The sequence below is a fragment of the Drosophila teissieri genome, chromosome X (genome assembly GCF_016746235.2).
Source record: "Drosophila teissieri strain GT53w chromosome X, Prin_Dtei_1.1, whole genome shotgun sequence".
NCBI classification, from domain to species: domain Eukaryota; kingdom Metazoa; phylum Arthropoda; class Insecta; order Diptera; family Drosophilidae; genus Drosophila; species Drosophila teissieri.
The window spans coordinates 3,379,583-3,406,793 of NC_053034.1; the positions used below are offsets into that span (position 1 = coordinate 3,379,583).

Consider the following 27,211-nt stretch of genomic DNA (forward strand, 5'->3'; position numbering starts at 1 on the left):
AAAACTGTCATTATATGTATAACTTATTCAACTTCAAGATTGGGTTGCAATAAGTGATCGATGGGTGTTTTTTATTTTACTGTTTATAAACTGTAACATCTAGTATTTTTTGTTGTGGTTTAAATGCGCACGATACCAACTACCGGCTATCTATCGGTTATCGGTTATCGGTGATCGGACATCGATAGCGTGTGCAAACTTGAATTGTTTTGGTTTGGCCTCGCGGCATTTCATTCATTTTCGTGTTATTTATGAGGCTCGCCAACGATGCTGCCCAATGCAAATGACAAAAAGGATCGTTATGCCAAGCTGTCCTTCCTCGGCGAGGGTCAGGTGAGTCCACCACCATGGCATAGCAACCCAAAAGGCCATTGCATTGCGGGCATCCAACTTTCGTCTTGCAGTTTGCCATTGTTTACAAGGCGCGCGACACGGTGACCAGCCAAATTGTGGCCGTGAAGAAGATCAAGAAGGGATCGCGCGAGGATGCGCGCGACGGGATCAACAGGACGGCGCTGCGGGAGATCAAGATACTGCAGGAGCTGCAGCACGAGAACATCATTGGCCTGGTGGACGTTTTCGGTCAACTGTCGAATGTGTCGCTCGTTTTCGACTTCATGGACACCGACCTGGAGGTGATCATCAAGGATAACAAGATCATACTTACGCAGGCGAACATCAAGGCGTATGCCATCATGACGCTGAAGGGTCTGGAGTATTTGCATCTCAATTGGATACTCCATCGCGATTTGAAGCCAAACAATTTGCTGGTCAACAGCGATGGCATCCTAAAGATTGGCGATTTCGGTTTGGCCAAGTCCTTTGGCTCGCCCAATCGCATTTACACCCACCACGTGGTCACCCGCTGGTATCGGTCGCCGGAATTGCTCTTTGGCGCTCGTCAATACGGCACCGGTGTCGATATGTGGGCGGTGGGCTGCATTTTGGCGGAACTTATGCTGCGGGTGCCCTTCATGCCGGGCGACTCGGATCTGGATCAGCTGACCCGGATCTTTTCCACGCTGGGCACACCCTCGGATGCGGAATGGCCGCATTTGAGCAAATTGCACGACTATCTGCAGTTCCGTAACTTTCCGGGCACTCCACTGGAGAATATCTTCACCGCCGCTGGCAATGACTTGATCCACTTGATGCGTCGCCTCTTTGCCATGAATCCGCTGCGGCGTGTGTCCTGCCGCGAGGCACTGAGCATGCCGTACTTCGCTAACAAGCCCGCACCCACAGTGGGTCCCAAGTTGCCGATGCCCTCGGCCATTCTGGCCGCCAAGGAGGGCGCCAATCCGCAGGCCGGCGAGGCGAAGCCCGTGCTCAAGCGCAAGCTGGTGGAGACGACGGTGAGGGGCAATGGATTGGCACAGAAGAAGCGGCTGCAGTTCTAGCACACACTAAGGTATCACCATCACCCATTCTTGAAACTCAGTCAGTCAACAAAGAATTTCCATTATACCTTAGATGTTTGTGATAGCGCTACGTTGTTCACCGAAGAGATTCGCAAGAATTTCGCATACACAATAAGTTCTCTGGCTCTTCGTGAGACGAAAGTCACACGTTTTCTCTTATACCTTAAATACCTATAGCTTACCATTGATAATTCTGTTGAAATAACTCAATTCTTGCATCGGTTTTCGCTCCTTCAGAACCCATATTCCTTTCTAATTGATATGATTATGGTTTGTGGGAAAATGTAGCTGCTAAATGTGACTCATTGGCAAATTGCGAACCTTTTTCCCCATCGAAGAGTGGAGAAAAACTCAACACGAGTAGTTAAGACTATGCTTAAGATGAGGATGATCTATTAAAGATGTGATTCAAAGCGACGTAAAATGGTTTCTCCTTTGTCCATTGTCCATTGTCAGAAACTAAGTACGTAAGATACAAATAGTTGTGCAAATATCCTGGTAGCCTGTGTGAAAGCTGTTTCTGTAGATGCTACGCATATTTCTGACAAACGGATTCCCAATTCCCCGAAATTCTCAGCGCACATTTCGGTCGGTGTTTTTTTCCCCCTTTTTTTGCTACTGTAACAACTCAAGATTTGCCGTATTTGGTGTTCCGGCTTGGACCAAAGACCATGTCGAAGGCGCAGCAACTGTTGGCCAGGGACCAACTGACGGCCATTGCGGAGGAGGAGGCGCGTCGCAAACGCGCCGTAATGCGTCAAAGTTATGGCAACAAGTTCTCCAGCATCAATCTCAACCGGATGCGCCAGAAGCAGACGACCAGTGGCGGCGATCTGATCGCAGCCAAAGCATCCACAATGGATGCTGTGGGCAGCAGCAAGGCGCCGGTGGAAACCATTGCCGTTGCTACTGCTGAGCCGCCGCTCAAGGAGAAGGACCCCACATTGCGGCGCATTGCCTCCAGTTTTGCGCACGTGCGAGACTTGGTCAGTGGCAGCTCTGTCGCCCTGCCGCTGGAGGATAGCGAGGACGATGCTCGCGAGGAGCGCGCCGAGGTGCTCATTTGCAGTCAGACAATGCCGCTACCCACGCCACCCAGCGACACCGATGAGTTCTTCGCCGACTTGCCACCCACTTGCAGTCCTCAGCTCGAGCCCGAATCTGAGTCCACACCTGAGCTCGAACCTAAGTCCAAACCTGAGCTTAAGCCTGAGTCCAAACCAGTGTCCAAACCGCCAAACAAAGCTGCCGACCTGAGGTTATCCAAAGCAATGCCCGAGCCGCTGCTGCCCACCGAATCGCGGGCCTTCGAGCGCTGGCAGCAGCTGGGCAGCACGGTCTCTGCGCTCTTCCGTGCCCGGCGGTACATCGACGCGTCCGAGACGCCCATGGCGCAGACCCGACGTTTGCGGGAGCAGCGCGAGCTGCTCGAGGCCTTCACCCGGCCCTTTCTGTACGATGCCTACAGGCGGCAGGAGTAGCCAGTAGCCAGTAGCCAGTAGCCAGTAGCCAGTAGCCAGCCAAAAACGGCGCCATCCCCACAATCCATTGAAAATTCAAACAAACGCGCAGTGTCTACGATTAAATTCAATTCATTGGATCTTGTGTCGTTTTCGATCTTGCGTTCGCATCGTCCTCCTGCTTCGCATGGGCAATGGGTGGGCAGCACAGCTGTGGGTTGGGCTGCCGGCCTAGTAGCAGCGGCACCTGTCCGGCGGACACTCCGACTCGTAGTTGAGGCACTTGTCCATGCAGTAGGTGTCGGCTCCCTCCTGCCCAGCATACTCGCCAATGGCCACGCACTCCTGACTGTAAAATACAAGTGATCATCATGTGGCTATGCTAGGTAGGTAACATGTGTGTATATACTTACGGACATTGGCAGGCGTCCTCCGGACAGTTGGGCGGATAGCGCAGGCAGTTGATCTCGCACCAGTTGTCGATGCCCGGCAACGTGCGGAAGGCTGGGGCGCCTATGCACTTCTGGTCACTAAAAGAAATCAATAGCAATACCACATAACAAGAGAAATTCCAAGATTACAACGCGAGCGGATGATGAAATGGAATCGCAGCAGTCCTTGCATACCCCCGTGCTGTGCTGTCAAGTCTGTTTCACTTGCCAGCTGCCAATCTTTTCACCGAGTCAACTGAAGCAGTGCTCCCCCCCTCACAGTTCCGGGCCAACAAAATATACAATATACAAAGCTGAACACCACCATCCTCACACACAAAACCGGCGGCGGAGAGGAGCAGCCAATATGAATCGCCAACGCATCAACCAGATGCGACAGATGGACCGCGGTCAGGAGGGTCTGCAGCAAGTCCTCCACATGCAGGGTCAGCCACAGGGTCAACCGCTGGGCAACCACCACGACCACCAGGCTCGTCGCAAGACGACCTACACCAGAACGGAGATGCTGACGCGTGGTCTGCCCTCGGGTAAGTGAAGGCCAGCATAGAGAACTTGACAGATTTCCAAATGTTTCACTTTTTGTTCAGTTCCAAACACCAATAGATCGGCGCGAAACTGCGCCACAGCTGGCCAGGATTGGAGCAGTCAAATGTCGCCGAAACAACGCTACACACAAGCACCACCACCACACCCACCAGCAGCAGCAGCGAAGGTCGGGATGACGACCACGCCACTGGTGCAAAGCACCAATGCCACCAATAAGAACAACAGCACTCTCGGCAGGCAACGCAGCTTTCTGCCCCGTGTGGCTAGATTGCCGAACAAGGCGGACAAGTCGCCCGCTAGGACACTAAATCGCACGGTTCGCGACACCGAGCTCCTGGTGGAGCAGTCCAGACCACAGCACACAGCAACAGTGGGCAGCAATCAGAAGGGCGCGCATTTGATGAACACACCGCATGGCAGCGATAGCAGCATGTTGGCCGCCAGTGGAGAGAATCAACTGATCAGCGACAGCAGCAGCTCGATGGAGAACCACAAGATCAAGTTGGCCAAGGCCATTCGCCTGCCGGATGAGCAGAACAAGAGCTTCGTCTACGTCTGCAAGCCGGTGAAGAAGGTGAAAGCCCTGCTGACGGCCCGAAGATTGCGCACCAGTTGCGAGCACTTGAATGGCCTGAAGGAGGGCGAGTTTTGCCTGCAGGACGAGGAGACGTTCAAGCTGCAGAGGACCATTTCCGAGGAGGCACTGCACAGCAGGGGCGCCGGCGAAGGATACACCCTCTCGCCGGTCGAGGGCCTCGCGCCGACATCGAGCACCTCCAGCCAGCTGGACAGTCCCACCTTGGCGGCCATGCTGCAGCGCCAGCAGCAGTTCGAGGCCAATGCGGTGTGCAGTCAGGAGCGCTTGCGCGTCCAGTTGCGGGAGGTGCGGCAGCGGCAGCGACAACTGCGCCAGCTGGAGCAGGATCAGCACCACCAGCACGACAAGGAGCAGCGCCAGCTGGAACTGGATCAGATGTGCCAGAACTTGCCCGCCCTGCAGCACGAGATACACATGCTGCAGCAGTTGAGCGAGAAACTGGAGGCGACACTCCGGGTGTCCAGCATACCCAAGCCGCGGAGCACCGTCATCATCGCGGACATAAGCCAGCAATCTTCCGGGCGCTTCTACACGCCGCGCACCAGTCCATTTCAATTGGACGAGCTGCCCATTAGGAAACTGGGCTGTTGTCGCGTGGAACAGTTGGCAGTCATTCAGCTGCGGGCACGCATCATGGGCACCGTATGCCATGTGGGCTTGGTGCAAGAGTTTCGCATCGAGACGAAAACCCTGAATGAGCTGAAGACAGCGGATGAGTCGCAATGCTTCTATTTGCCGGCGCCCAAGGAGGAACCTGCGCTGACCGCCGCCAACGAAGCTGATGCCCTGCAGCCCACCAACTTTCGCAAGCTACGCGAGAATCCCAACATGCTGCTGCAGCAACTGCGCCAAGTGCCTGGCTCTGGCAGACCCTTCAATCTCCTGGACCAGGACACCATGTTCTTCAACAGTCTGGCCTATGCGGATGCAAAAACGTTGGCGGCTGCCCCCAGCGCTGCCGAGCAACTCCTCGAGGTGGCCACTCGAGAGACGGGCGGCGGTGGAGCAACCATGGCCCATTATGGCGGTGCCATCGCCTACTCACGCCTCTCGTTGAGCCGCAATGTGGGCGTGGCAACTACCGCTGCAGGGAGATCAGCAGAGGGACCAATTAGATGCTCTAGCCAGGTGAACAATACCACGCAAACGGAGTTCGAAGTGCCCAGGCTGGGCAAACTGTCGGAAGCGGAACCGGAAGTGGAGCCGGAAACGGAAACGGAAATCAGTTCACCCGACTACACACCGAATCCCAGTCCCCGGCTGAGCAAGCGCAAGAAACTGGAGGAGTCGCGAGTCAAGGATGGTGGCCAAGATGTGATGAAATCCCATTTGAATGCGAGACCAATGAAGATGAGGAATACGATGCGTCGACGGGCGCCGGAGCCGCCCATTAGGTGTCGCGTGGAGCCCAAGGTGCGATTGAAGTTGTTCAAAACCGTATTGGTGGGCATGGTGCAAGTTGCTGTTATACTCGTGCTCATCATGGCCTTCACCTATCCGGATGTCAGCTGCTGAGCCACGACAACTAATCAGCCAACGATCCAGCAGCCCAAGATGACAAAAGCATAATAGTAAATACAAAACAAATATAGAACAAAAAAAAATAAGCAGCTGGAAGAGCAGAAGAACAGAAGAGATGCAAAAGCCAATCCACTGAAGAACGCCGATAACCGATTCGGTGTTTGATTTCACACAGATGTTTTCGAATTAATTGTTTTCTTACTGGCGATGCCAAGCGATGCCAAGCGATGCCAAGCGATGCCAAGTCGATCAATGTTAATAAAATTTCATGTGTATTGCGAACCGTAAGCGCCCCAGCACCAAAAACCGATTCGATACTGTATCGGTTAGGCGAAGCGGTTAAGCGAAACAATATAAAAGCATTTCTATGGGTTTTAAGTTTATTTAAGCATTTCTTTATGTACAGCAGTGTCTGTGTGTGTGTGTGTGTATGTCTGTGTGAGTGTGCCATAACCGTTTCAGAACTTAAATGTAGGCGATCGAGTAATTTACCTTTGCCCGTTACTCGTACTCTGATTCGAACTCTGACCCGATTCGGGCGGGAATCCATCGGCACGAGCGTGTAGGGCTAGAAAAACGTGTGCGAATCGGTTTGCGAACGGGTAGCGGGTAACGGGTAGCGAGTAGCGAGTAGCGGGTAGCAAGTAGCGGGTAAGCGGTTTAAAGCGGGTATCGGGTAAGCTGCTTAGCGGGCAGGCGGTTTAGCCGTGCCTTCTTTGCGTGCATGCCGCGTGGCATTGCTAGAAACCAAAGCAAGAGTTTAATGTGTGTTCGCAGCGCTCCGAACAAAGAACACGCAGTTTGTTAGAGAGAAAGAACAACGAGATGGTTGAAACGGAAACGAAAACGGTAAAGTAGCGGAAAAGAAGTGTGGCAAAACGGTAAAGTAGCGGAAAAGAAGTGTTGCAAAACGGTAAAGTATCGGGAAAGATGTGTTGCAAAGCGGTTAATGAGTAACGACAGCAGACAGAAAAAACAGCGAAGAAAGGAGATAAAAGAACCCAATAAACTGGATACAAACTGGATGCAGTAGCTGATAGTGGCAAACAGAAGGAAATTAAGAAAATACCAAATAAAAATCTTTTGTGTGGCGATATCCTACGAATAAGAGATGTGCATTACTTACCGCACAATAAGTGGAAAGATGTTGTTGTCCGCCGGCGCACGATAATCGCGATAGTAGAGCAGATACGGCGACTTGTTGTTCACGAAAAGTGGCGGAATGCCGCCGCCGGTGTTCGAGACGATCGCCACATCCGCACAGTTGCGAAAGGTCTCTGGAGAAATGAGCCACACGATTATCATGATGATGATTCATGAGCAGGAACTGCCAATTTGCACCCACCTGCCTTGCCGCAGCCCACGGCCTCGGTGCCGTTGGCACAGGTGCCCCACATGTTGGCCGTGTAGTAGGTCCACTGCAGGACGCACTGCGTGCAGGTGACATATGGCGGCAAGCGCACCTTGTAGCGGAATATATCCTTCTTCTTGGCATCGCGCGGTATCAGATAGCGATGCTCGCGACTGCCCGAAATCAGCAACGGATAGCGATCGAAGCACTTCTGCGTGGCCTCCTGACGCGGATTGTTGTTGGGACACAGGAACATCTCGAAGCGGCCATAGTGATTGGCCGTCAGTTCCACCTCCACGTCGATGGTCTGGCCGGAGGTGTAGTAGCGCGAGATGATGCCCTTGCCATATTGACCGCCAGCTTCGTGGGGACGCGGCCGCTTCACGTGATAGGCATCGCCGCAGATGCCGCAACGTCCCTTGTTCTGCTCCCATTGCACCGCATAGCCGCCGCAGAAGAGCTCGTTGTCGTTGTAGTTGACCGGATTGGGGTAGCCAAAGCGCCACATGGCATTCCTGGCCGGCGGATCCATCAGCCGTCCATGTCCATGCACCGATGTCACCAGCTGCAGCACCAGCACAAATCCCAGCTGCAAAGGAGGATTTCGTATATGCCTTAATGATTCCACTTTTTGGCTGGCTGATGATGACTTACCACGCCCACTGGCAATACGCCCATTCTGGCGGCTGTCAAGTGTCGCATCCCCATGCCAGATTTTCAGGATCTCAGCTTCTCAGATGCCCAGTTGCCTAGAAAGCAAGCAGACGTGCAACATGATATAGTGCGGCAGACGAGGCGCTTCAAATCGAATGCATTTTTATCAGCAAAACGGGTTTTTGTTGCAAGCAGCGCCAACAGTGGAACGCACTTTGCTGATGGCTTAAAAATATTATAAATTTGCTGCTAAAACTAAAGGTTTATACATTTGCAATGTGCCAAATCCCTGGCTTGCCACACTTTTTGCGCCACTTGCAACCACTGTGCGCGACACTTGGTGCATTGAGTGCAGATTGCAAGGACGTCCACCTGATCCGCTTTTCGACTTTATGGCCGCAGCCCTTTATAAATAAATTCATGCCCACTCACACATACACACAGGCACACACACACACACAGGCACAACCTGGACCCAGACAGACAGGGGATAAATGCGAGTGCATTTGCCACTTTTTGTTTAAATATCATCCTTTTTCTTCTTGTGGCTTATCTTTTATGTTAAACATGTTTGCTCGCTTGTCAGGGCGTTGGAAAAAAAGAAAGAAAATAAAGCAGGCTGCAAAAACTAGATCTAAAATGCAAAGGAACCCGGCGACTGTCAATGGATAAATTTGCTCCTTAGGTACCATATATATGTATCCTTTTTTCTGGTTGATTTTCAATTTCGTGCATTACTTTTAATGGCATCATCTAGTCGCCGGAAGGGAAATCCAATCTGTGGCCAAAACGGGTTTACGCCGGGCACTTGAACTTGGTCCGGCCCCCCAACTCGAAATAAATTCAAAATACGCAGATTTCTGCGCTAAAAATATACATACATATGTACATATGTGTGCAGTTGCTCGAGTTCGATTCTCATTAAAGACCCGGGCTGCACTGGCAGAAAAAGGGCATAACAAAGTGTGTTTCAGTGTTGCAGCAGTCAAAAGCAAATACGATTTATATGCAATATACAACTATTATTTATTTTAAACTCCCTCATTTTTTTGTACGACGACTTGTTGTTGCTGCAACTACGCAATTTCTCGCAGTGTGCTCTGGCTTAGTCGCAAGTTTAATGCCCAGCATTCTAGAGACGCATCAAGTCAACTCTTAAGATATATATTTATTTATATATGTGCATATATGGCTGATAAACAAATTGGTTTGATGACAAAACCGTGGACTATTCCCATATATTCCGAAATATTTTAGTAAATATTTTCGTGCTGTCGTTGTTTTGTTTTTTATTTATTTTGTTGTTGTTTTTCTTCTTCTGTTTTTTGCCTTTTGGCCATTGACTCTGTGTGGCCGTAAACTTGGTTATTTAACGATACGCAATTATAACATTTACAGGGTGTTTTTGGGGGGTGGGGGCGGGCGCATAAGGAAATTGACAGTAAACGTGATTTTATAACTCATCAATTTATGAATAATATATTGATTTTTTCATGCCTTTTCAACGCTGATGTTTTGTCAAGTCAAACGAAAAATAAAAAACCGCCAACTGCCAGCAAAGTTGGCAAGGAGCTAAGAAAGGCGTTAAGCACGGTGGCTGATTATTCGATGGCTTGGTCGCCAAGCGGTTAATTAGAAGATGCTGCAAGTCGGCAACATTAACCCATGCTGCTCACAAAAAATTCTATATAAATCTATAAAAATGTATTTAAATTATGAGACATAGTTTCAGCTTATTGCAGCAAATATGCAGAATGCAATTGGCGTTAAATCTTAAAGAGCATTATGCTGATGTGCAGAGCAGAGCACTAGAGGGTTAAGGCCCGCTTCGATTAACCCCCGTCGACATAATTAGGCATGAGTGCTTGGCTTTTAATTGGGCCGCCGAAATCAATCAGCGACCAGGTGGAAACTGCTTGGCGTTAAATGAGCGTGTTGCACGAGGAGAAAAACCAAAAAAAAATAAACAACAAGAAAAAAACCAAAAAAGGGGGCAGAAAAAATCAGAGCCACAAAAGCGTCCTTGCAACGTTCATCATAATTGTCGGGCGAACGCCGATCGGCAGCGATTAATTGAAAACGCAGGCGGAAATTAAGTTGTAAATTAAGCAAATTGCACAGCCTCGAAAAGCAAAAAATGCAAAAAAAAATGAAAGAATGAAAAAAAAAAAGGGAGCCACCAATGTGGTTTTATTTGCACTGCGTGTGTTTTCATTACGCAAGCGACTTAAACGTTCAAGCCCTTTGGCAAAAAACGCAAAAAAACGAAAAAAAATGCAAAAATCGCAGCAGGAGCCAACGCATAAAGTGGAAAAAAATGCATGTACTTAATGTACTTACTATATCACCTTATGCAATCGCTGTCTTCAGCGTGACAGAGTCCAAAAGATAAACAAAATAAAAAAAACAAATAAACCAGAAGAGCCAGAAGCAATAAAGTGGTCAAAAGATGGAATATATATGGTTTATGGGGGGTCAAAATACTGCAACGTCCTTTACAACGCAAATTCCTAACCCTTTAAAGGCAAAATTAACGAAATTAACAATTTCGTCACATAGACAATTATTTCTTCCGCTTTTATAATTTTTATTTTGGTTTTTTGAAGGCGCCCAATTAATCACCCAAGCTGAGTAATCAGTAATCGGTAATAATGTATAGAAAACAGGCAGACAAAAGAGTTGCTCGCCGAATTGGCGACATGAATAAATCACAGATAATGGATATTGATACGCATTATAATGTCACCACCAGTGATGATTTTTCGTACGAGTCACGATTCTGTAAGCGGCATGACAAATTCTTTATCCGCCTTTTGGTTTATTTATTTTTTTTTTTGATTTTATTTAGAGTTAGATGTATTCAGCTGATTTGCAAACTGGAACTGTCGCATGTAAATCGGTTTATAGAATCGTTCTTCTAGCATTTCTTCCACTTAATTGCTAGCCGAATATTGAAAACAAATACAAACACTAATTGGTTGTTCTGGAAATAAATCTATATCTATTTGGTTTGGTTAACAGCACATTTGTTCTTGTTCCACCAAATAAATAATTCTATTTTCACCACTTTTCCCAATCGAATTGGTTATTCCGATAGACAAAGAGTTTGTTATTTGAATTTGCCATGTTTTAGGCACTTGAATGTGGCGTGAGTAGTGTGATTTAATTTACATTTAGTGCTTGATTTAATTGATAGATCGAGGTGATTTCTGGTGTTTGGGGTTGGGGATGGGATTGGGGTATCATGGCACTTAGGTGTCCAACTCAATGGCCTGGACGAATCTCACGAATTTCAATCACGTAAGCAAACATGCAAAGCATTGGAGCATCAAACATGCGTACATTTTGTAATCAAGACACAGCGCTTCAATCGAATCGAATGGAATCGTATCGAATCGAATCGAATCGAATGGAATGGATTGGAATCAATGCTATTTAACAAAGCCGCCTTCAAGGCAAGGAAATGTGTCATTGTGTCAATTGTAGTGGCGTTTGTCCAGAAACCAAACCGCAAAATGAATCAAACGACTCAACGCAACGGCGATTGCCGAAAACAAATGGGTCAATTAATGGCTCAGAATGAGAGTTGGCTCAAATGCACAGAGTTAGTTAGTTAGCCGCATTATCCAGTTTTGGTTTTCTGATATTTCCGTTTTGAAATCACTTTTGTTCTACAATTTACGAGCAAGCGACAGGCGTGAGAACCATCCCTCTTGATTCAACAGAATATATATATTTTTATATTAACTGATTGTTAACTGGAACTGGCTGGCTGCATCGCATCCTTAGCAACTTTAGGCATTAAAAAGTGCTAAGCGTCGTAATGGCCACGAGCGAAGGTCAGTTTTGGAATGGCAGGAATCGTCAGCTGATGGCTATCGGAGTGCCTCACACAATGCACTGCGAGAAACGTGCCTGTGATTCCAAATCGCTTCCATTTCAAGCGGTTGCATTTAGGCAAGTACTAGCAATTCAATTTTTTTGGGTAGAAAGTTGCAATGAAAACGAAATTGTCTTGCGCAACAAATGAAATAATTTCAACTTTTGCTTTCTATCGAGCAAAGCCAAAAAGTGCCGAGCGCCTCCCAAAAAAGGGGAGCCCGCCAACGTGCGGCACATGGAAAAATAATCACAAGAAATACAAATGAAAATACAAATAAAATTAAGAAAATAAAGCCAATGAAAATACTTGGGCAGTTTCGGGGCCTTTTGTTTTGGCTTTTCGGTTACTCAGCGCTCATTGAAATGCAGTCATAAGCCCCAATGCCCCACCACCCCCATTCCGCTTTCCATAGCGGGTTCTATGGCACTAACTGCACTTGGCTCCCCTTTTTGGCATGCCGATCAGGTAATCTGTCCACTTTTCAGTCCAAGGGGCCGGCACTTGTGGTGCGTTACTCGTCAGATTCGGGGCTAATTCGATTGTTTGCATGGCGAGCGGAGCAACGAAAAAAAATCTGATAAAAAATCTATAAAAAATCAGTGAAAAAAGGAGGAACAAATCTGGCAAAAAATCGGAAAAGAAATTGACAAAAATGTGGGAAATCGAAATTCTGGAACAGGTGCACTGCTGCAACAGGTGTCGCTGAACTCCTAATCATTTTCGGACACGTTTCTTTTCGAAACGCTCTCTGTTTACTTTTATGTGCTCTTATTTTTGGGCATAAAAACGAACTCTGTTTTTACTTGCGTTATTTTATTTTCTCATGCACCGCAATTTTAATGGCAGCCTTGAACAGCCAATTTGTTTTATTTCTATTCAACTTCAAAATAAAATGACAGTTTTTAAATGAAAAAAAATAAATTCCAACTGCATTTAAGTTACAACATTTTGCAAGTATTGTATTGCAATTAAGTTTGAAATCGAAACTCCGCGGCTTAAAACTCAGTCACTTAAAAAATAGTTTCCACTCATTGTTGGCCATAAACATAAACTTGAACTTGAGTGAATTACCTGAATATTTGTGTGTAATTTACGTTGCACTCCGCAGACTTGTAGGCACTTAAAATTTTTCACGCACACACAAGGAATACCAAGGAATACCAAACTTCAAAAAATAAACAAAAAATAAACGTGAAATTTTAATTCGATTTTAACAACAATTTCCAAATTTGTCTGCCTGAAATTTTAATTCGATTTTCCAAATTTTTCTGTCCACTTGCGATGGTGATTTTAAAATTACGCAAAAAAATCCTGCAAGCCGGCTTGCATGGGCGTTTCGGCGGCGTGGGCGTGGCGCTGTGTGCGTGTGTAGGCGGTGTGTGCGTGAGTGTTCGGGTGTGTGTGTGTGTGTAAATTGGGGTGTGTAAATCGCGTGCTTTGCGTTTGCGCAGCGGCAACGTTCTGAGTTCGTTTGCCGCTCGGCGATCGAATTTCAACGACTTTTCACTGCGCGGTACGGCGGCAGAGGTGCGGCAGCGATGCGGCAGAGACGCCCAACAACACCAACAACACCACCAACAGCAACAATAACAACAACATCAGCATCAAGGCAAAAACAAATACCACATGCAGACATATACGCTTTCGAGTGCCAACTTACTATCATATATATATGTATAACTTATGAAAGGATCAATGCGTATCTATGAAAAATATTTCATTTCGAAAGGATGTCATATATGTTAGAGAACTGTAATATTATAATATTATTAATATTATTACTGCACTCAGGTCTAGCTACTCTTTCTTTCAAAGAAGATTTAAATTTTAGAAAAAGATTTAAGCTTGTAATTAAAAGAGTTAGATAGATCATAAAAAGATTCAAATTTGTATTAAATAAGTTAGATAGTTATTGAAAAGGATTAAAAATTGTATTGAAAAAGTTAGATACATCATAAAAAGATTTAACTTCAAAAAGTTAGATAGATCATAAAAAGATTTAAGTTTGTATGTCAAAAACTTAAATAAATAATACAATTTAGTTGTATTTATATTTACATACGTATATATTTTAGCTTCGCTTTGTTTTTGAATCTATTTGACGATTTTACGATTGGGGCTAGGGTATTTAGCAGTCGACTTGCCATTGCCAACTTCCAGTCTCGTTTTCATTTTAATATTGGCCACGCAGCGTCGTCGACGTCGCTGCCGGCGTCGCTGCTGCTGCGCATGCGCAATGCGTTGGTTTCGCTGTCGCTGTCGCCGTCGCTGCTGCTGCTGCTTCATTGGCCAGCACGAGTTGGTGGGTTATTTTTTTCACTGTGCAGCACAACTACTAGGACCTCAGATGCTGCCACCACCTGCAACTTGAGCCAGCTGAAGCCGCAGCGGTGCTTCCTTCATTCATCGGGCATCATCAGTGGCATTAACCCTATGATATCTAAACAGCAAACATGTTTTCAATATTTATTTATATACAAATATTCATGTCGATGTATTTGAGTATTTGTCACCCGGCCAGTTGGACTGCACTGCTTGAGTTAATTACCCCAACGGGTCAAAAGCTGATTAATTGGCTGAAACTGAAGAGTCTAGACTTCAGAATGGTAGCTATTTCCGTAGGCCAGCTCAGCGCAAAAAAAGAAAACTAAAGTAGCAGAAACAGAACGATCAGAGGCGTGCGAAAGGGGGGCTATTGAATTACCATAAACTACATATACATATAATGCAATCAGTGGTTAGATGGACTTGGCCAACAAATTCGGGCAGCGAGCCCTGTTCATTGGCCATTAACAACACCTTTTGGGCCGCGTCTCATTTATGTCACCGCACGAAAACGAGCAGATTTTGATTTATGTCGTCCACTCTGAGTGCTGAATATGAAATCAATAGTTCGATTTCGGGCTCTTTTCGCTTGCAAATTGAAATCGTGACTTGAAGCTTTAGATAAGACACGGCCCAAATGTAATTGGCGGAACGAGAAAGAAACCCAAGAAGCTCACATAGCCCAAGAAGTTGCCTAAGAACACACATTTAAAAAGCCATAACAGGCATTTGAAACGCGCGGTTCAATGAACTGCGTTTTAGTTTTGAACCGCCCGCCTTGATTTTCGTATAACAGTTTTCGGGGAAATTCCCAAACAGCTGTTGCCTGAATTTTCGATATTTTCTTCTCTAGTTTTTTTTTATTTTCTAAAAAGAGAGAGTGGTTTTCTCCAGCTGCGCAGAAGGGCGATAAAAGCCGGGAGAATTTACGCGTTGTGCTGAGAGAATTTCCCGATTGATGGAGAAACTTCTGGCAGCTGGTCAAATTTCGAGGATTTTGTCCTGGCTGTGATTCCGGTTTCGTCCTTGTCTGCGGCATGTGTTCCTCTCCTTCTATTCCCCTGCTTTTCCGCTTTTCCCCCCCCCCCCCCGCCACTAGTTTTTCCCCGCACCGAATGATTAGGTAAACAACAGCGGAATGCCGTGCCCAAAATTCAATTTGAAATTTTCAGCAAAGAAAACTTGAAAAGCAAAAAAAACGTAACTTAAATTGGACCGAAGTTAGCAGCGCGAAATTTGTGCTTTAATTTTGAATTCACTAGAAATTTATCTTTTGGGCCTTCTCACACACACACACACATACATACTCGCATATATATTTTTTTCATAAATTTTACATCAAGTTTTTCGTGTGTTGTACGCACATAATGTTTGTGTTGCCTTAGCATTAGCATACTTAGCCTGGCCCAAGCACATTACACATACGCACCGTTGGCTCCGCACTTTCACCTCTGCCAGGGGAGCAGAGGGGAATGGAGGGGGCGGGGGGAAGCAGAATAAGGGGGGGCTGGTTAGCCAGTTTAGCCAGGTTAGCCGGCGCTGCCTTCATTCACTGGCAATTTACATGCTTTATTCGAGTAATTTAATTGCAAATGTCCCATTAGTGGCCCAGTGAAGAGCCAAACGGCGGGGGTGTGGGTGAACTTTAGTGCCATGGGGGCGGGGGTAGTCCTTGAGCGGGGCAAGGGGGCTGAGAGGGGAGGGGGGTGATTATCTGGATGGGGGTTAGCTGCCCAATGTTAAGTACAGCCAAGCAGAGTGCACAGAAAAAAAGTTCATATTTAACGCAGTTTTGCGCACACATCAATGTTGCTCCAAGCCACGCATTTGTTTTCAGTGTAATAATAACTTTTATACTTATAATAGTACTAACCATATAATATTAGCATTTTTCATTGAGTTTCTTCGTTTTTAAAAGTGCTTTTCTTGAGCTTTAAAACGCTTTTCCACGGTGTCTGCTGGAGATTTGCAAAAAAGGCCAACTGAAGTGGGTCTGGAAAGTGCTTTGGACGGCAGAAGGGGGGTGTGCCAGCGCCCCTTTGACCCCTTTGACCCCACAGCCTTTGCATTGCCCTCGTCGCTTTTCGTTGGTGTGACATTTCTTGGGCTCTGTTGTTGGTTTTGTAAGTGTCATTAACATAGCCGAGCAACCGCAAAAAAGCGCAAAATGCATCTCTGAAAATAAGGAAAAGTGGAAAAATAGTAGAATAAATAGAAAAACAGCAAGCAGAAAAAAAACAACATTTACACACACACACATACACACAAACGGAGAGGCAGACAGAGACGGACATATGCAAAAGGCTCTTCAGTGTCTCCTGCTATTTGTCTATGTGTGTGTGTGTGTATTTGTGTTTGTGGTGCTTTTTTGTGCCAGTGTGCTTGTGACAGGCCAAAACTAACAACAACAACAGCAACAACAACAACAACAACACCCAGCCAGCTGAAACAAATGCAGAGAAAAAGAAAATAATAAATAAAACTGTCACATAAAATAAGGCCAGCAGATAGGAGGATGCTGGTTCCATTCTGTTTTTTAGTGGTGTTTCTAAGGCATTTAGCCATGCAAAAGTGCTCATCTCAAAGTCCTTTGCACCACCCCTCACCCCGCAAATCCTGTGGATATTACCAGCTAACTGTTACTTAAATAGGCCAAACAAATGTATGTACATATGTATATGTATGTACTTATGCATATTTATTTATGCTCAATACGCACAACAGTTGGTAAAAGTGCTGACATTTATGACAGAGATAAAACAATTTTGATCGCAAAACTATGATTCGCCAACAAACCAAAGGACATTCGCACAGATGTGATTTGATTTGGAAATCAGCAGAAAAGTTTTCTTTGCGCATATGATAGTTTGTATAAAACTAGACAACAAAGTACGCCAAATTAATGGGAGTTTCATAGATATGTACATATGGAGTGAAATTTTTGAAATGCCTATACTGATTGTTGAATTTTTAAGCATAGCAAAACTATTAAAATGTGGAATAAATTGAAATTTATACACTGCAAGGGCCATAAACATTTTGTATATCTTTGTCGGCGGCTAACAAAAGTTTCGGCCCAAAAACTTGAAAGTTCAATACACCCGCCGCCCAGCCCCAACCCCCTTTTTACCCAGTTTTCAATAAAACCCCATCCAAAACGCGCTCACCTACGCCCATTAAAATCGTGGCAGGGTGCCAGATAGAAAATACAACAAGATTCGCTTGTAAGCCAGCCGCACAGCAAATATTTACATTAAGTGTGCAAATTTATTTAATGCTTGCCATTAAAATATTGTTTTCCGTTTCTGATCTATGGAAAGTTGCTCCAGTCTTGGCGTTGATTGTCGATCGTTAAGGGCAATTTTCGTATATAGAGGCATCGTAAAACAAAACGGCGAACGATCCACAAAACTGTCATAATCTCGTTATGATCTCCATATCAAACGAAAACGAGGCTGTTGTCGATAAACTAATAAAAAACTATGGCATCAAATCGAAATCAATGAATAATTAAGCTCGTCTAGGGACCATTTAATGGCTTTTTCAGTATCGAAAATTTGCGTTTATTTATTGCAGTCATTAGAGATTGGAGTTTTGTGTGGTACGCCCACCTTAAAATATATACCAAAATCTTAAACTACGCAAATGATCCGCAACCATTGTGAATGGAAACCCAAATGTTCTGGGCTCCGGAATAATGAGCTTTCTTGATTACTCACCAATACTCGGATGCCGGTGTTCACCTGACAACGTTAATTGGGTTTCAAGTTTCTACGGCGGCCACCTGACCACCGACCATAAATTTATCCCTACCGTCGACATTTTGATATGTGGCTGTTGTTGTTGTTTCTATTGCGTGGCATTCGTGACCGATAATTGTTCATGTGTCAAATTTCAACTAATCGATTAATCGTCAATTGTGTCTTTGTGTCCGTAAATGTCCGTCTGTCACTCTGTCCGTATGACCACTTGTCCGTTTGTCCCTTTTGTCCATCTGTCCGCTTGTGCTTTGCTGTGCGGACATGGGCAGTCTGTCAATCGGTCATCCATACAATGGGTGAGTCGTTGAAGGCTTTTGGCTACCGCGCTGCCAAAATATCGCGAAGTCCCCCACACCCTTGCCAATTTCTGGGGCTTATATATCGTCATTCCGTCGATATCTGGGTTTTATTTTTTCCTCCTCGCTTGCAAACTCTTTTTTGTGTGACGGAATATTTTTGTTTAGCTGGGCTTTTGTTGCTGCGCTTTTTGAAATTTCTGTGTGTACTGTTTTTTTTCCTATTTTTAGTTTTTTTGCCTCTAATATTGTTTTCGGCTTTGTTTACTTGGGTGGATTGGCTTGATTAGGCTGTCAAAACTGTGGAGTTCGCGGGAAGCATTTAATTCATTGTTGGCGGGCCATCGATGTCAATTGCAATTGTTGGCTGGAAGTCATCAAAGCTGCGGTTAATTGTAATTGAATTTAAATGACAGAAAAGGGTGATGAAAATCGATTGGGACAACAATCTGCCAGTTTTGATCGATAATTATCGATGTCCAAGTATTTGAGAGTTTTTTAGGAGTCAACAACTTTCGCTCTTATTTTTAGAATTTAAATCCCTTTAAACTGCATTGCGCATGCCAAAAGTATTTAGATCTTATTATTTTTCTAATTTAAATTTATTTGAAATTATTATTTTCTTATTTTTCTAATTTATCTTAATCAATTGACAGAAATTTCGGTAATGCAGATGCTGTTCGATGATTTATTTTGTTTGTGATCCCATCAACAATTAATTGCTAATAAAATCATTAAAAACCCATAACTGAATTAATTAAATAATAAGCAGAAGCTAAGACCATCAAGGATTCACACACCAAATGCAATTAAAGTGAGCGGTGAATGAACTCGCCCAAAATGTGTGAGCTTTGACTTTTTGCACCATTAATAAACGTGTCAGCTTTGGGTCATTGTTATTCTAATAAACAATAATCGCCGTTTGTTGTTTCAGCTACTGACCCCCTAAAAAGGGGGGGCGCCCGGCCACGCCCACCGGCACTTGTTCACACCATACACAACAACAAGAGAACAACAAACAAACAGATCGCGGATCCGCAATGCGGTTGATAAGCTTTAAAGGGGATTAATGACAGCTAAGGGGTATATATATATATACATATATGATTGTGATTGTATATATGTATGAACTGAGCTGTATGTACATAGAGCTCAGTTATGTCAATGGAAGGGGTTATTGCCACCGGGCTACATGCATTAATCAATCTAAAAAGTAATAACGTTGATATGATTTATAAGATTTTGAACACGTCTTACGTTCTATATTCATATATTCTTTATAAGTAATAATACTTATAGTAATAATAGACTCCCATACGTAGTAAGGATTAATAATAGATAAATCATTTAAATAAATGCATATATTTTACATGTTGTATTCATTTATTTTACATGAGTTTTTACATAACATATTCACTTTTACATGTTAGCTACGCCATTTCAAGAGCCATCTAGCGGCGAAGGCAAAGCTCAAAAGCTGCTATAAAATCAGAGCAGCCAATTGTGGCGCCCTCTAGGCGGCAAATAAATGCGACTTTAAATTTAAATTGCGTTACCCAAAAGTTGAAACCTTATTGTTTTTAGTTCAACAGAAGGAATTCATTAATTCATCCAACATAAAAGAGTATTCTTATAAATTTTAACTAATTGTATTTATTAATTACCGGAGTGAATTTATGTTTTTTTCCAGAAAAAAGTCACTAAGTTAAGCGTCCCTTTCCATTTGCCCCCAGGTACTCACCCCCCTTCCTCAAGCTCTTTCCACGTCAGAGCTGACAGCTGGTTGTAGCTCCTGGAGAATAGCTAGCTCAGGCACTTCCTGCAGTAGGTAGAAATCCCATTATTGATATCCTCTGCTGCCATGTATCACATATCACTGCACCTTTCACTCACAATTAGTATTAAAAAAAAAACATCGAAAAAGTGGTTTGCTTACGTAGGACTTCTGAGAAGCGCAGAGGAGGGCACCTATATTTTGGTATTATTTAGTATTAAGTATTTAGTATTATTTAGTATTAAATATTTAGTATTATTTAGTATTTAGAAGTTAGTATTATTTAGTATTTAGTAGTTAGTATTATTTAGTATTTAGTACTTAGTATTATTTAGTATTTAGTATTATTTATTATTTCATTTTAATGTAACGTAATACTTTCAGCTCTTACTTATAATTTTGTAATTTCAGTTCCCTGGTGCGAGTGTGGGTGGCATGGGTTAAGTCGCGGCAAGCTGTCCAGATTGGTTCGCCTTCAAATTTGCCAGCAGCACTCAATTTTCGCAAGGCATCAACGACGAAGAACCGAGCAGAAGTGCCAAAAATAAAGGCAAAACCTGCACTTTAAAAGTATAATTTATATTTATTATATTTAAATATATAAAACTCCTATTGCCTTTAATTGAGTAAGAAATATTTGATTCGATATGAATAAGTTAAGATTTATTAATGGTCAGCTCTGATTTCGGGCAGTGCACTGGGCAGCGGCTACAGTGATTGCCATTTATTCGGACTGACTGGTGGGCGGCGTGTGGCCGGCGGTGGGCGTGGCAGCGAACACTTTAGACGGCACGCACACACGCATAAATGTCGCCACTTTGGCACAAAGTGTGTGTGCCGTGGTTAATGGCAAAAGCGGGGGGATGGGGGGTTGTGTCAAAAGGGGAAGGGGTCAGTCTTGAATGTTCGCAGTTTTTGAATTTTAAAGTGGATGTATTTCAAAAAATAAATAAATAATTATTCCAAATAACAAAGTGTCATCACATTTAATATGTAAAACAGTAGGGAAAGTGTAGGTTTTTGTATAATAATTGCTCTGATAATGAATTTCAGTTGATTTACCGCCATCTCATAGTTTCAACTAGGATATTCCTGTGGCGACTCGATGGCTGAAATTTCAGCAATGTCGTTCAACTGGCTTTGGCACCTGCCGATAGTTAGATAACTGACTTCTGGGCCGTCGCATAATTGGTTGCCACAGGATGCAACACAACTCAAGGATTTTTGTTGCTAGTTGCCCTGTGTGCAGGACAAAATGAGGACACATTTTGCGTTTTGCCGTTCTAGCCAAGTTTTCATTGGACGACAAAGTGGATAACTACTTATTGGATTTGCTGGGCCCCGAAAACGGCATCGATAAGTTGGCCAGCTTAATTGCTCCATTTTGTGCGAAACAACTTAACCCATTCAAGTGGAAATAACTTAAATAGCTAACTTTATGCCTAAGTGGAATTAACTTCGGGTCTTTACATTCAACTTTTTTTCAATTTGACATGCATAATAAGTGCTCGACTTTTGTTGTCTCATTTGGTGATTTCAATTTGTAATGCCAGCAAATTGCCGCTTTAATTTGACTTTTCTCAGGCAATTACTTTACTTTGATTGCCTATTTAAGTTTTGCCTAATTAAATTGTAAATTGTTGGCCAGTTTCTCCATTTCCCTGCCACTTATTTCGGATATTTCGCATATTGATGGCACATTTAACTAAGTGACAGGGTCTGCTTTTTGATTTTCTTTGTTTTTTCATCTGCTCTTCGGCACTTCCACTTCCCAATTTTTTCCCAATTTTTGTTTTTGGATCACTTCATTTTGCAGCTGACAGCGATGTGCACAACATTTCCAAAAGGGGCAGTGTTATTGTTTATAACTATTACGTGTGTTTTGTTTATAGCAGCGTTCTGAATTGTTTTCAGTAAGTATTTGTGATATGTTTTATGTTTCGAAACCTCATGCAAGTTCGAAGTTTGATCTCTAATCGGAAAATTGTACATCCAAATACCCGAAATCCCATTTGCGCACCACTGAGTCTTGTCTTTCCTCGTATTTCCTTGTCTTTCCTTCACATTGTTGATTCTGATGGATGACGTTGTTGAATATTGTTGTTGAATAGCGCTGTTGTTGGCTTTGCTGTTTGCTGTTTGGTGCTTTTAACTGCTTAAATTGATACAATTAAGTGCCTTTCGGGGTTGTTTATTTGTATTTATTCGCATTCTTTATTATTTTTCGCCTTTCTTTTGTGCATCCCCCTCTCTGCCCCCTTGTGGCACTTTATTTATGTGCCTGGATAACAATAAGTGAAGTGTTTGCCCTTTGGGCAATGGTCTGTACAGATTTTCGACGCTTGCCTTGCTTTATTTTCTGTTTTATTTGAGATTTTTTCCTCGTTTTTTTTGCACTTTTTTTTGTTGTCTGCTGTTTGCCCAGCCTCAATGCTAATTGATTTATGCCGCCTCCAGGTTGGGCGTGGCAATGTTGGCAGCAGAAATGGAGGTATTATTCGTGCCATAGGACGAGTTTGTCACATGGTGCCCAAACAATCGAATCGCAATGATGCGAATCGCGTGTCGGATTTCACACTAGGAAATCAAATTCCAGATTGATAAACTGCACAATGGCATGCGATGAGGGTATTCGAGTTGGTGGGTCAAAAACTGGGTGAAAACTGGTTACGAACTGAGTAAAACAGAAACAATAACTGATGGGTTTCGAATTTTCCACAAATTTATACATTCCCAGCCGCATTTCCGGTTGTTAACTACTATTTTTGGCTACAGTGGGTAAAGTTGCACACATTTAAGTAAGTGCATTTTGTAAGTAACGAAAAGAACCTCAGAGAGATGGTTGTGTTTCTGGTTGCTGGCCCACTGTGCGTATGCGTAATGCCTGTTGGCATCCTTGGTCGTCGTGGGTCGTGTTCTCAATTCGTAATGGGCCAACGCAACTGCCTAATTCTCAGTGTCTGGCAGCAGCAGCAGCACGCGTTGAATAGCCCGCTCTTTGGACGCTTTTGTTACATTTAACTAATGCATTGTGCCCACGCATAATGCCCGCATCCATACGGACAGGACACTGGGACATAAGGATACAGGCAGCAGGGACATACGGACAAACGGACAGACGGACATACGGACACACAGATGGGCATGGGCATGGGCATACATACGGACATACAACGGCTGTACGGACATTTGGACAGTCGGACAGACAGAAACATAGCGACGCGATGGAAGGCCATTGTAAGCGCAGTTATCGTTCTGCTCCGGCTTCGCACAGTGGGCCTAAACGGGCAAGAATATTTAGATAGTTTGTGATGAGCCATAAAAAATCAGGTGTGGGAAACAATTCAACTACTACTTCAAAATTATTGTTGCATACTTGTGAGCACGTAAATATATATATTGTTTATCTAAAATATGTGTGCCACTGTACCAACACTTTTCAGCTCGATTCCTGCTTAAAGTTCCCCTTTCAGCTATTCCGCCTGATTTTTCCCCGCAACCCTTTGCCCCCACTAACGCTAAACACGGCTATGGCTAACAAAATTTTGGGCCCAACGAGTTGTATTGTGTTTCTATTTCACTGGTGTCGCCATCCCATCATTCGCAAGCCCTGCAGCCACGGCCGCACTTCCCATCGACCATTTGCTTTCATTCATTTCAATTTTAATTTACAATTATTGGCTGCCCTTGGTCTCTGATGGTGTTCACCATTCACCATTCACCATTCAGCATTCAGCATTCGCCATTCTCCATTTGGAGAACCAAAAACCAAAAAAAGGACCGACAAGGAGTTGCGCCCAAAGGATTCGTGGCACAAAAGTTTGCCCGCTTCATGACAATTCCTCTTCGTTTTCGGCCATAAAAGAGGCCAAGTACATGACCTACCAAAAAGCGCTGTGAACCAAAAAACCGAACCAAAACAACAGGGAACAAACCAAAAAGAAACTCTAAGAACTCTATTGACAACGGCTAACGAATGTGACATACCCTATTACCTTGAATCGCATGTGATTTTATGAGTTTTCGCTTATCTGTGGTTTATATCTTAAATGTATTTGCAGTTCATTTAATTGCATTAGTTTTTTATTTTTATTTTCCATACACAGTTTACCATTTTCGCATAATGAGCGTAGAAAAATATGCCCTGACAATCGGATCGAGTACCGTTGGAAAAACAGATGGAAAACCCGAAAAATGTTCAGACTTTATTCCATGACGGCTTCGTTTTGGCGGCTGTGGCGCCCGGTTGGAAGGTCCTTGTTGTCCTTGTCGTGTTTTTTAACAAACATATCATTGATATTTGCGCCGGCCATTGTCATTGCTGTTGTAGTTGCTGCTGGGCGAAGCTGAGCGAAGCTGGGCGCTTGTAAATGAAACTTTTTGCCCAACGACATTGAAAGTTACGAGGGCCCCTCAATTTGAGTTGCCAACAGAAGCTGCTCTATAACCATCCGTTTCCCCCAACCGAAAGCCCCGCTAAACTGCCGCCAAAGATACGGGGGTAAAAGGGGGGATACATGGACTTTTGGGGCGACTCAGTCACAGGTGCCTGGAAAATCTGTTTTCATTTTTTTTTTGGTATCTTTCGTTTGGCTGCTGGTTGCAAACAGAAGGGTTGGACTGTGTGTTTTCGGTGGCCGGGAAAATGCTAAGCAAGTTGAAATGGATATTTTAATTGTTAAAACGATTCGGCACAGAGTAAACAAATTAAGGAATTCATGATAAATTTCATACTTTCTTAGCGGGGAAGGGTTAAGTAAATAATACGAAACAGCTCGAATTTCCCGAAACGAATGCCCATTAACACTCGAGAATGAAGAAAACCCTGGCTGATTAAGTTATTTCAGATGCTGCTCTACTGCGTGTGAGTGAAATGCATATTTATTTCAGATTTGAAAATGAAATTAAAAATCAATAAAGTTGCTTGAATCGCGAGTCAAAGGAGTTGTAATTACCTCAGCTACTTGGTTGGATTGCACTCGCTGGCAAAGTTGACCATAAAATGCCGAAAGTGCCGAAAGTGCAAATTGATGAAGCCAGCGAGCAGCGTAGTAGTGCCTCCAATCCCATAACCCCCTGCCACATCCACCCCCCGCCCCCCGCCAGCATATTTGCCCCTTCGCCCGGTTTCCTGCCACTTGCCATCTCATTATCAATGGGGCAACGCAAAGCGACTGGGCATGACCCAAAGGCCGTGGCGCCCTTCCATCTTCCAGCGTGTCCTTATTACACATTTCCCTGCTGCTCGGGGTCACCACCCTGCCACCCAACCACCCTGCCACCCAACCAGCCACCGCCCCTCGGCGAAGCCCCTTCCGTGCCCCAAGGCCATCTTCGGTCCGAATTTTCGGTCTTTCTCGTCCTTACGCTCCCTTTTCAGCATTTTTCCTGCGTTTGTTTTAACTTTTTGGGCTTACTCCTCCTTGGCCTTTCGCATGTGTGTGTTTGTGTGTGTGTTGCTTATTAAGCATGCAGTGCGTGAGTGTGTGTGTGTTCAGTGGCGCCCGAAGCGGGGACTGTATGAAATATTAAGATATTAAGTGTGCAAGGTGCAAACACCCCCGTTGAATGAACACCGCACACGCCACTGGCTGCTGGGACTCATACATTTGAGACGGGGCTGAATGCCATAAAAACAAATTTAATTTACGTAATTTTCAGTGAATGTCTACATCAGTTTCAGTTTCGGTTTCGGTTTCAGTTTCATTTTCAGTTTCAGTTGAATATGTTTGAAGTGCGGTCGCTTTGGGTCAGCGGCTGTGGGTGGAAAATGTGTGAGCGGAAGTTGTGGGTGGCCGGCTGAGTAACTACCCATTAGACACCCCCCCCTTCCCCCCGCGCTCTTCGCTGGCTTTCCTCCTGTGTAAATAAATGTAAATTGTTGATTAATTTTTAATAATGCTCATAAAAGTTGAACAATGTTGTTAAGTTGTTTGCCCCACTCAACCGCTGTGTGTGTGTGCGTGGGTGTGTGGGTGTGCAACCACTTGACCCTCTCGGAAAACTCCATTCACTTACCCCTTTTGGTCTTTGGGGCTTCTTAATTGCGCTAATAGCCGTTGAATGGCGACATTTTGATTTCCAGCTCATGGGATTTTTGGGTGCTTGTGTGTAGTAAATGAAACTAAGAAACTAAGTAAGGTTTCAATGTAAAGTTCAGCAGAACGTTCATTATTAACTAATTTCTCTCACTAAAATTGTATGTTTTCATCATGTGTGTTGGAGAACGTTGGTGAAGGTTTTTATACAATATTGGTGTAAGTTTACTGATTGCAACATTATATTTATCAAATATTGATCTGCATCTTATTGAATTTTGTATATTTAAGTGCAGTTCTATGTGCGTTGGTGAAAGTTTTTAAAAAATATGAATAGGTCGTTGTTGAAAGTTGGTGAGCAGTGGTGAGCACTTACTTATATCTGAAATTGATTGATAAGTTAACGTAAGCTGAAAGTTTAGATTTAAGGCGCACCTGTTATGGTCACTTGAAGGGTTTAAAGAAAAGTTGTGCCACCGCTTATGTGCCACATTTGCATGCTCAATCTTCCGTGCCACTTACATTACCCTCCTACTTTTTGCGCAATTTGTATGCACGTTTTTTCGCACACATTCTGTGTCTGCCACAATCCGCTGTTCTTTCCAAGATTATTTCGCAGCACTTTCAGCTTCAATCGCTGCTATAATGTGGCAACTTTAATGGCAACATAAGATGTTTCTGACTAAATTCAAATACGCGTATATAACAATCAAAAAAGTTGGCTGAAACTGTTAGAAAAGCGCACAATTCTCGGATAGATTTTAACATATTTAAAATTTTGTAAATTGAATCATGTTTGCATAATGGTCGCACTGCACCACTGTACCGTTGTTACCAAACTTTATTTTGCATTTAGCCCGAGTTTCTTCCTGTTCTTGTTTTTGCTTCTGGCGGCGATGGCCGCAAACTGCGTGCAACTTCAACTTAATAATACAAAAAATCTGCACTCTTATTATGCCATCAACAATAAAAACAAGCCACCGAGAACAAAAAACAAAAAAAAAAACAAGAAACGAAACAAAAAAAAGGACGACGACGAAGCGGGGCGGCAACAATAACAAAACAAAGTTTGTCGCTCTGCAAAAAAACGAAGAAAAAAATAAAAAAAAAAAAAAACAAGAAAAAAAAGCT

The 27,211-nt window shown here is 44.1% G+C and overlaps 4 protein-coding genes across 5 annotated transcripts; 3 read left to right on the forward strand and 1 right to left on the reverse strand.

Moving 5' to 3' along the window:
- Window positions 1-174: 174 nt before the first annotated feature.
- On the forward strand, window positions 175-1,838 carry LOC122623229 (cyclin-dependent kinase 7). The gene is made up of 2 exons (XM_043802247.1): window positions 175-333; window positions 405-1,838. Exons 1-2 carry the CDS (start codon window positions 268-270, stop codon window positions 1,398-1,400), a joined length of 1,062 nt encoding a protein of 353 aa, XP_043658182.1. The 5' UTR covers window positions 175-267; the 3' UTR covers window positions 1,401-1,838.
- A 104-nt stretch (window positions 1,839-1,942) lies between these two features.
- Window positions 1,943-2,996, forward strand: LOC122623231. The gene has a single exon (XM_043802250.1). The coding sequence runs from the start codon at window positions 2,093-2,095 to the stop codon at window positions 2,900-2,902; it is 810 nt and encodes a 269-aa protein (XP_043658185.1). The 5' UTR covers window positions 1,943-2,092; the 3' UTR covers window positions 2,903-2,996.
- Window positions 2,974-13,333, reverse strand: LOC122623230. 2 transcript variants are annotated; one of them, XM_043802248.1, is made up of 7 exons: window positions 13,187-13,333; window positions 12,958-13,051; window positions 8,004-8,098; window positions 7,344-7,938; window positions 7,125-7,275; window positions 3,295-3,411; window positions 2,974-3,230 (listed from the first exon to the last, which is right to left on the reverse strand). In XM_043802248.1, the coding sequence occupies exons 3-7, from the start codon at window positions 8,055-8,057 to the stop codon at window positions 3,113-3,115; spliced, it is 1,035 nt and encodes a 344-aa protein (XP_043658183.1). In that variant the 5' UTR covers window positions 8,058-8,098; window positions 12,958-13,051; window positions 13,187-13,333; the 3' UTR covers window positions 2,974-3,112. The 2 variants fall into 2 exon arrangements, with proteins under 2 accessions (XP_043658183.1, XP_043658184.1); XM_043802249.1 differs by lacking the exons at window positions 2,974-3,230; window positions 3,295-3,411; window positions 12,958-13,051; window positions 13,187-13,333 and adding an exon at window positions 6,604-6,738 and having other exon boundaries at window positions 8,004-8,089.
- LOC122623228 lies at window positions 3,527-6,360 on the forward strand. Its single transcript, XM_043802245.1, has 2 exons — window positions 3,527-3,860; window positions 3,921-6,360. The coding sequence occupies exons 1-2, from the start codon at window positions 3,680-3,682 to the stop codon at window positions 5,990-5,992; spliced, it is 2,253 nt and encodes a 750-aa protein (XP_043658180.1). The 5' UTR covers window positions 3,527-3,679; the 3' UTR covers window positions 5,993-6,360.
- Window positions 13,334-27,211: the final 13,878 nt, after the last annotated feature.